Source organism: Otolemur garnettii, unplaced genomic scaffold (assembly GCF_000181295.1).
Source record: "Otolemur garnettii isolate 467f Iridium unplaced genomic scaffold, OtoGar3 scaffold00052, whole genome shotgun sequence".
Taxonomy (NCBI): domain Eukaryota; kingdom Metazoa; phylum Chordata; class Mammalia; order Primates; family Galagidae; genus Otolemur; species Otolemur garnettii.
In genome coordinates this window covers 7,546,423-7,556,765 of record NW_003852447.1, presented here as the reverse complement: position 1 = coordinate 7,556,765, position 10,343 = coordinate 7,546,423, and the positions used below count along the sequence as shown (strand labels likewise).

The 10,343-nt window shown below is 36.2% G+C and overlaps 1 protein-coding gene across 1 annotated transcript in view; it reads left to right on the top strand.

Annotated features, from left to right (window-relative positions):
* SCFD1 (sec1 family domain containing 1) overlaps positions 1 to 10,343 on the top strand; it is an 84,381-nt gene that overhangs the window by 42,058 nt on the left and 31,980 nt on the right. The window contains exon 14 of the mRNA XM_023514399.1: positions 6,085 to 6,181. Coding sequence (XP_023370167.1) covers positions 6,085 to 6,181 — 97 coding nt within the window. The remainder of the gene's footprint in view (positions 1 to 6,084; positions 6,182 to 10,343) is intronic.

The following is a 10,343-nucleotide window of genomic DNA, read 5'->3' as shown; positions in this document are numbered from 1 at the left end:
AATCTGCCCATCTCAGCCTCCTAGAATGCTAGGACTTACAGGCATGAGCCACCACACCGGGCCAATTTTTATATTTTGCTTTCTGACCTCAATTCTTATGGTAGTTAAAAAGCAGGAAAATGCCAAGCTCAGCTTCACCTACTAAGCTTAGTTTTGTAACCCAAACTAATTATCATACCTGTGGAAAGTACATCATTCATCTCATTCATAGAGCTTTACAAACATTATTCTGCCACAAATTTATATGAATATATATTGAATAATATTGTTCAGAACTAGAACTTATAATTTGAGAAAATTTTGATTAATTTACTTATTGAGTCATGTTTATGGAGAGGCTCTGTGTATCATGGCTAGGCCCTAATGACACTGTAGTAAACAAGACAGGTAAGTTCTGAGTTCTCTTGGAGGTTATGTGTGCTGACAATAAGCAGAGTAAACAAATTAGAAAACAGGATAACTTCAAGCATTTAAAGTAATGCAAGAGCAACAAAAATGAGGAGAACATGGCTAAGGGGCTAACTGCAGAGTAAGTGGTCGGGGAAATAACCTTTGATGAGGTGATATTTGAGTTGAGATTTGAATCTCAAGAAAGAGCCAGTTATTAGAGATCTTAACTAAGCAATCCAGGCAGAGGGAATAATAAATGCAAAAGGCATAAGACAAATAAATTGGTGTGTTTGAGAACCTAGAAGATGACAAATGTGCTTTATCAATGAAAGATAGAGAATAGATTATTACACTATTATATATACAGAATATTATACTATAGTGCCATATATGTATTCTGTATAGCACTATATATATATCCTATATATATAGAACATCATACTATAGTACTGTGGAGTTACTATTTTAATTGAAGACCTGGTCTCATGAAAGATGTTTCTTACAAGGCTGCTTATTCTCTGGCAGGGCATCTTATGCTAAGAAAGTTGTTATTCAAAATATTGAGTGATTTTATGTAAAAGGTAGACATTATTGAATCATTACTTTGCTGTAATTCAAGGAAGATACTTTTTTCCTAACAATCTGATTTAAAGAAACTGCATTATAAAAGATACTAACTTTACAGAGGGAAAATATTGTCACGTATAGGACGTATTCCTCCTAGTCGGGTAGTTCTAAGAAACCCAATTATTATCAGAAGGGTTTTTTTTTTAATATTACAGATAAAGGACCATTATTTGTTTTAAATATTTACTTATAAAATGTGGTGATATTTAATAAATCCCATATGTAAGACTTATCTTGATATAAGAAGTTCTGTAAGTATGGAAAAATTGGAATATTTTCTGTGAAGATTCCTTTTCTTTCTTTTTCTTTGAGACAGAGTCTCACTATGTCAGCCTCAGTAGAGTGCCATTCCAGCTCACAGCAACCTCCAACTCTTGGGTTTAAGCGATTCTCTTGCCTTAGCCTCCCAAGTAGCAGAGACCATAGGCACCTGCCACAACACCTGGCTACTTTTCTGTTTCAGTTATTTTGAAGTATACCCTTGCGTTGTACACATTAGGCGAGATCCCACCAAATGCCTTGCCTTCTCCCACCAATTGCCCTCTCCCCTCCCTTCCCCTCTTTCTTCTGTCCCTCTTGCTAGACTATATTTGTGTTTTATCATTTGTATGAATGTGTAAGTGTTTATATATTGGTTTCGTAATAGTATTGAGTACATTGGATACTTTTTTCCCATTCCTATGATACTTTACTAAGAAGGATATGTTCCAACTCCATCCATGTAAACATAAAAGATATAAAGTTTCCTTCTTTTTTTTTTGAGACAGAGCCTCAAGCTGTCCCCCTGGGTAGAGTGCTATGGCATCACAGCTCACAGCAATCTCCAACTCCTGGGCTCAAGCAAGTCTACTGCCTCAGTCTCCTGCCTCAGTCTCCCAAGTAGCTGGGACCACAGGTGCCCGCCACAACGCCTAGCTATTTTTTGGTTGCAGCCATCATTGTTGTTTGGCAGGCCCGGGCTAGATTCGAACCCACCACCTTAGGTGTATGTGGCTGGCGCCTTAGCCACTTGAGCCACAGGCACCGAGCCATTTCCTTCTTTTTTAATGGCTTCACATATAACCTTTATGGAAAGAAGTGTGGAGAATCCATAAGGAATTAAAAGTTGACCTTCCGTTTGATCCTGCAATTCTATAATTTCTTTTTTAATAATTGGTAAAATCCACTAGTGCTCCCATCTAGTCCTGATGCTTTCTGTTTTGGAAGGTTATTAGTTATTGTTAAAATTTTTAAATAGGTGCAGGCATATTCAGAGTATCTATTTCTCTTTAAGTTTTGGTAGATTGTGTCTTTCAAAAAATTGGTTTGTTTCATCTAGGTTATCAAGTTCACGTGCATAGTTATTCATAGTATGCTTTTATTATCCTTTTCATGTCATGGGATCAGCAGTGATGGCCCTTTGTTTCTGCTATTAGTAATTTGTGTCTTCTCTCTTTTCTTCTTAGGGTCTTTTCTTCTTTTTTTTTTTTTTTTTGTAAAGACAGAGTCTCACTTTATCCCTTTTGGTAGAGTGCCGTGGCATCACACAACTCACAGCAACCTCCGGCTCCTGGGCTTAGGCGATTCTCTTGCCTCAGCCCCCCGAGTTGCTGGGATACAGGTGCCTGCCACAACACCCGGCTATTTTTTTGTTGCAGTTTGGCTGGGGAAAGGTTTGAACCTGCCACCCTCAGTATATGGGGCCGGCGCCCTACCCACTGAGCCACAGGTGCCACCCTCTTCTTAGGTTTCTTAGTGTCTTGGGCTAAAACTTGACTGGAGGTGTATCAATTTAATTAATCTTTTCAAAGATTAATGATTTCTGTGATTTTTCTCTGTTGATTTTCCTGTTTTTAATTTCTACTTTAGTTTTTATTATTTTCTCTGCTTGCTTTGGATTTAATTTGCTTTCTTTTTCTAGCTGTGTATGTTAAGAGTCCAACACATTGGTTAAATAAATTAAAAGTAAATACTTTAAAATAGCCAGGTGTTATGGAAGGTGCCTGTAGTTCCAGCTACTTGGGAGGCTGAGACAAGGAGATCTCTAACCCAGGAGTTTGAGGTTGCTGTGAGCTACAACTCCAAGGCACTCTACCATGGATGACAAAGTGAGATTCTGTCTCAAAAAAAAAAAAATAGTAAAATGATTCAAATGTCTACACCTATATTAATTGGTGAGCCATGTTTTTTCATGGCAGATATATATAGTTACAGATGTTAGATTATGTTGTGAGATTTAGAATACTCAATTTTATATATTAAATCACTGAAGTCTGGACTCTTTACCTGTTTTACTTCTAGAAGTTCATTTACCTGCTTTCATGGTCTTACTCTTACTCACCCTGGTCTGGAACTCCGGAGCTTGGGCCTCCACCTGCCTCAGCCTTCCAGAGGACTAAGACTGTGGACATGAGCCACTGTGCCTGGCCTAGTTTTCGTGACTTTAAAAATGATTACTTGGTCTATATATGTCCTCCTCTTGGCTTCAAAACTCAGTGAATCCAAGAACTTGTTATGAGCCAGGTACTGCATTAGACCCCGGGAGTTAAACAAGTAATTAACATGCTCTAAGGAGTTTATAGTTTTAGAAAGATGACACATAATAAAGGACAGTAGTATAAGGTGACCATTGTTATTATGAAGAGGTACGGGAAGACCTGTGCCTAAGCATAGAGGATTAAAAGCACACCCAGTGCTTAATGAAAAGTCAGTGAGTCATTTGATGTAACTGCAAGGACCTGAACCTGGTGAATGGTGGTAAGACAGAAAAGGTTGCTTGGATCAGATAGTGGAGAGGCTGAAAGTCAATTTAACAACTTATTTTATTACCTTCCTTCTTCCATTTCTGGCTTCCCTCTACAGATAATAGCTTTTTCCATTCTAGTATTCACATTAATGTAGTACCTACTACCATCATCCTGGTTGCCCAGGAGGTTTCTTTTTTACTTTCCTACTCCTTATATCCCAGATCCTTTCTCATGGTAATTATTAGTATTATCAAAAAATATCCATCTCTTCTTCCCATTCCCATGGACACTACCATGGGTTTTTTCTTAGGATCTTTTCTGTATTTCTTTTGTCCATTTTTAATATTATTTCTAGGACTTCTTATTCCTAGAACTTCACCTCTTTTCTGTTTTAGTATTCAAAGTAGCTTTATACAGTAGCTAAAATAGTTCGTCTGTCAGGGAGTCTCAAGAGCTCATTGGTAAGGATATTCTCCATATACTTATGTAGAATATATTTTTCAGTGAAAGAGGCAGAAGAGTATAGTATATTATTTTGTGTGTCAGAAAGGAGAAGGATATTAGAATATTGACACTGTTTATATTTGCCAAAGAAACTCTAAAAAAATTATAGAAGAAACAATCAAAATAAATACCTGTAAGAGCAGGGGGAAATGGGGTGGAAAAGGATGGGGTGAGAAATAAGACTTCTCACTATATACCTTTTTGTGTTGTTTTGATTTTTAAATACCTGCATTTTATCTACCATCTAAAATTCTGGCCTTATGTGCCACTTTAAGAGAGTAGGAATGAGAGCACTCTGATTTCCTGTCATCCTCATATGTGAAATTTACTCCTTAGTTTACTGTGCACGTGTCTCTTTTTAAATGAAATGAATTGTATGTGTGTCCCCAAATCACTTTCAAAATTCAAGTCAAAATTTCTTACTTCCTCCTCCATAGTTGGTTGGCTGTTTCTTTCATCCTGTCATTATAGTATGAGGTATTTGTGTTCCATTTTTATATATTGGTTCCTGGTATAACTAAGGATTCTAGTTAATTTCCTGAATAGGTTCTACTCTTACTTTAACACCTTCAATAGCAAACAGGTTCTTTTCCCCTTTGTATTATCTGAAGCATAATTGAAGAGATACTTGATAATAGCTTTCATTTACTTTAGAGGATTATAATCTATTGATTTCATTTGGAAATTTTAAACTAATTTTTTTTTTTCTTTTAAACAGAGTCTCACTATGGCACCCTCCGTAGAATGCCAAGGCATCACAGCTCACAGCAACCTCAAACTCTTGGGCTTAATCGATTCTCTTGCCTCAGCCTCCCAAGTGGCTGGGACTACAGGCACCTGCCACAACGCCCAGCTATTTTTTGTTGTTGTTGCATTTGTCATTGTTTAGCTGGCCTGGGCCAAGTTCAAACCCGCCACCCTCGGTGCATGTGGCTGGCACCATAACCACTGTGCTACGGGTGCTGAGCCTAAACAAAATTTTAAATTAGAAAAAAATGTCATACCAAAAAGTTTTCCTACTTTTTTAGAAGTTTGTCCAAAACTTCAAAGTATGAAATAGCAAAATTTAACTGCGTCGGGAGAAACAGTTACAGTTTTAAAAAAATATTGAAAATAATTTCATTAGGGTAACTTTCTATTTAATTAACATAAATATATACAGATTGGTGCACTAAAAAAGTAAACATCACATGGCCACCTGTTCACTAATTTTTATGGAATACAATATGATTTATATGCTAGCTACTAATTAGTGTAGTAATTGAGAACTGTGTTTTTTATCTTTGCTGATATATTTATGATATGCAGAATTAATTCTGAATTTATAAGTTAAATATGGTGGCTCAGTGCCTGTAGCTCACACGGCTGAGGTACCAGCCACATACACCAGAGCTGGTGAGTTGAAATCCAGTCCAGGCCTGCCAAACAACGACAACTCCAACCTAAAAATAGCCTAGCACTGTGGCAGGCGCCTGTAGTCCCAGCTACTTGAGAGTCTGAGGCAAGAGAATCGCTTAAGCCCAAGAGTTGAAGGTTGCTGTAAGCTGTGACACCATGACACTCTACCAAGGATGACACAGTGAGACTTTGCCTCAAAAAAAAGAAAAGAAAAAAAAGAAAGTGTCTATAAGTCAAATATGATAAACAAAAAAGTTTATTAATGATGGGGGTTTTTTACATTAAGTATATGATCAAAACTAAGAAACATTAAATTCTATTAAGAAATGAACATTTTAAAAAAATTTTGTTACACAACATAGAAACTTATAAGCTGAGAGAGACCCATAGGACCCTTTTATTGCTTATATATTGTCAGCAAATATTTATTTTGAAACAGGCAAGAAAACTGGATGTGTATTTTGAATATGAAGAAAAAATAATGAGCAAAACTACTCTGGACAAATCTCTTCTAGATATAATATCAGATCCTGATGGTATGTACCTCAAATTTGTGGTTAATGTAAGTTTCGCATCTGATGAATTTAGCATTTTTAATATGAGTAATAATAAGATAATTAAATGAGCTCTTTTCTGTTGAAAATTTAACATAACAGTTCCTAAAGTGTAAAAATGATTTGCGTTTGATTTCATTCAACTTTTCTTTGATACTTTTTAAGTGCTTTTTATATTCATTTGTTTAAAGTGATATATCTGAAGTTAAATTTCTACTGATTCCAGGAAGATTTGAAGATACAACATTCAAAACAAGTATTTCTAAGTAATATACTTTCTAGTTACTTAGGTAGTTACTTAGGTTTATCACCAGAGTTTCCTAAAAAACATATCTAAAACTGAACTCTGTTTTTTGTGTGTAGGGAATTTACTTTTAAAGGACCTCTGTATTTGATCTCTATCTAAGTATTTGTATAGTAGTGTTTCTTAAAAGAAAATACAAATGTACTTAGAAAATATAATCTAATTCTAACGTTTAATTGTAATGACTGTGGGATCTATCTAGGGTTTTAGCCTCTAAAATTCTCCAAAATTTAGAGACCTATTGATCATTTCAGAATAGTTTTAAATTCAAATCTCAGCTTTTTCCAAAATGAATGAAATAGCTAGGACCCATTTTGCATATAAATGATACAAGCTAATGATGATGGCTTTTGAGTTATAGTTTGGTATGAATTTTAGACTTTATTCCAAATCAAAAAATAATTTAAAAGTCTTTTGTAATTAGAATTTACTCATAAAAACTTCTAAAGAGCCACAAGGATTGTTCACAATTTTAAAAACCAACATAGCATTTTGAATGTATCTACACTTTACAATGAAAGAAATGCAAAAAGTTATATGAAAGTCCATCACTCTGTGCTATTGTTATTTATAATAAATTCTGAATAAAGTTGAAACAATTAGGTATGTTGATAAGAAAGTAATCAGAGCCTTTCTTTTTTCTTTCTCCTTTCTCAATTGATTTTATTTCTAAAGACATTAAATAGGGTAGAGCAAGGTAGGACTCGTGTGATGCTGCTTTAGTTCTGAACAAGATTTTGGGAGCTGAACAGGATGGCAAAGGCATGTATACATAGGATAGAGGGAAAGTTGGTAATCTGGTGTTAGATATCAAAGTTCAGGAGAGCTGAGCAAACTGTCCATATATGGGAGCAATTGAACTAGGGGTATAAGAGCTCTGTAGAGCAGATTGAGGAAGGTGACCCCACACAGGAGCAACCCTATGTGAAGTATGTTTGAGTGTGTTAATGGGTCTGTTTTAGGGAATTAGAGCCCAAGTGAAGTAAGAAGGGTATCCATACAGACAAAGGGATGGGGCAGCAGAGATGGGCTGTTTGTTATATACAAATACAGAGGACTGGATACATTAGCAAATATATTGGATAATATGAAAGGAGCCAGATTTCCCCTTATCAGAGAAGGAAGTTATAAGAAGGGAAAGAACTAGAATGAACCCTGTCATGTTGGATTGGAATTAGAGATGTTGGTGTGAACTTAGTGTTTTCAGTATACATTTATATCAGATACAGAAATAAATATAGATAGCACGTGTACATGCACGTGTGTGTACTAATTCTATAGTTCTGCCCTCAGAGAGGTCCTGGGAGTACCACTAACCCATAGTAAAGATTTTCACTTATGAGTACCATTTCCATTAGGACTCCTTGGAGAAGTGGCTGACTCCAGAGCTAGGGCAGGGAAAGTAAGTACAAAATAAGTATGGGACATGTCGAAAGAACCCAGAAGTTAGCTTAGAGAGGTTCCACGTCATGACAATTTGAGCATCAAAATAAGTAATAATAATAGATTACAAACCACTGAATGACATAGGTTGTGAGTCCATACAGACACAATAAAGGAATAAGTAGAAATTTTATAGGATACTTATAGTTTCAGAGTTCCTCCCCATAAGACACAAAGAGAGAAAAAGGACCTTTACAGTGGAGAGGGATGATTAATATCTTATTAGGTAATCGTAGTGTACATCATCAATAATGAGACATACTGCAGTGGTGTACTACCCAGTAGGATTAATGCAAAGAATACAGCATAACTTTAATGACATTCTTGCTAAAGATGTATAACGTTAAGTCTATGAGGAAAAATCAGACAAAACTTAATTGTGTGATATTTTAGAAAAAACTAGCCTATAATCTTAAAAAATATCAAAGCCATGCAAATCAAGAAATGTCTGGAGGAACTGCTTTCTACAGAAGACAACTGAAGAGGCGGGGCACTGTATGCAACACGTGATTCCAAAATTAATACTTTTGGCAGAAAAGATAGAGACAATTAGTAAAATTTGAAATGGGATCTGAGAATTAGATGATGATGGATCTGTCTTACAGTAAATGAGTACATCAGTGTAGTAACAAGTCAGTGTTAATTTCCTGAGTTTGATAATTGTTGAGGTTAGACTAAAGAATGTCTTTGACATTTGAGGGTGAGGGAACAGCAGGTCAGCAACTTACTGTCAAATTTTTCATGAGAAAAAAAGCTCTCCAAACTATAATTAAACTTTTTCTCTAAGACATATCAGATTACTTAGTGAAGGGATTCCAACTTTAAAATAGAGAGCAGTCACAGGAGAGATTTACAAATAAGTGTGACAAGAGGTTACAGGGTGTAGCTACAGGCTTGTAAAGGACACGTTTTGACAAATTCAATTTAGGTCCCCTGTGGTTATGTCATTAGAAAATGGAAAAACTTATGAGCATCAAATGCTCACCAACCCTTCCCATCAGATGATTCTTTAAAATCACAGCAGATGTTCTGGGACATTTATTAACCTCGATAGTAATTATAAATTATGTTTCCCCTTGGAGAAAAATAGGAACTTTTCTTCCTTTCAGCAAAAGAAGGAACTTCTTTTGTAACATTACAAAAGGTTATTCTAAAGAGACTAAAAACAGACCAGGTGCAGTCTGTTTAGCACTCTGGACAGCCTATACTCTTAGCACTCTGGACAGCTAAGGCAAGTGGATTGCTTTAGCTCAGGAGTTTGATACCAGCCTGAGCCAAGAGTGGAACTCCATCTCTACAGAAAAAAAATAAATAAACTAGCCGGGCATTGTGGCTGTAATCCAGCTTACTCAGGAGGCTGAGGCTAGAGGATCACCTGAACCTAAAAGTTTGAGGTTGATATGAGCTATGACGCCACAGTGCTCTGCTCAGGGTGGCAGAGACTCTGTCAGAAAGAAAGAAAGAAAGAGAGAGAGAGAGAGAGAAAGAAAGAAAGATAAGACAGAATAAGTAAATAACAACCCAGGCCCCTAAAACTCTGAAGGAGGCAAACCTTCCCCTCATATATTAGGAGCTATGGAACCAAGAGGGTAGGGCAAGCCCCATTACTCTTTCTCTTGCCTTGTCCTCTAACTTGTTGGTCACATTTACGGCAATAGTTGACAGGAAGTGCAGGATCAGGCAGGGTAACTAAAGTTAAAGCTTCCTTGCTAGAGCACCAAAAAGGGAAGGCTACCTAGGGAATGGGAAAGTGCCAGGGAGATTGTGGAGAGGAAGGAGTTTAGGAAAGCAACCTTATTAGTAAAAGTTGTTTATGAATTCCTGGGCATGCACAGGAAACTGATCTAAACAACATTTTAAAGACTGCAAGGTGGAGGGCTAGAGTACCTCCCAGATCAGCCACTGGTTGATGGGATAAATCCCAAAAGCACTGCAAAAGATTTTCAAAATAAAATCAGTGATGGAAGCACAATCCATGGAGAGCTGGTGGGAACGTTAACCTGCAACCATCTGGGCTACTTATCTGTTAAACCAAAAATATCAGCATTCTCTTAGGATTTATTAGAACCCAGAGTCTCATAACCTAATATTCAAAATGACCTGTATATTTATTTGTAAACATGAAAACTTTGGAAAATCTAATGTTCATCTTTGTTTTACCATTCTTTGTCATATTTAGGAAGTAAGGATAATTTGACAGTGTCTGGTTTCCAAATCATATTTTTAAAAAATCAGTAATCAGCCATGTGATGGAAAAAAATTCGTTTTTATTCTATAATTATAGTAATTATGTGTTTTTGCATCTTAGGACACACTTTGGAGTGAGAGTGAATATTGTTATTTGTTCAGTCCAGTGCTTTATCATATTTCCACTAATATGCATCCAATAGAAAATGG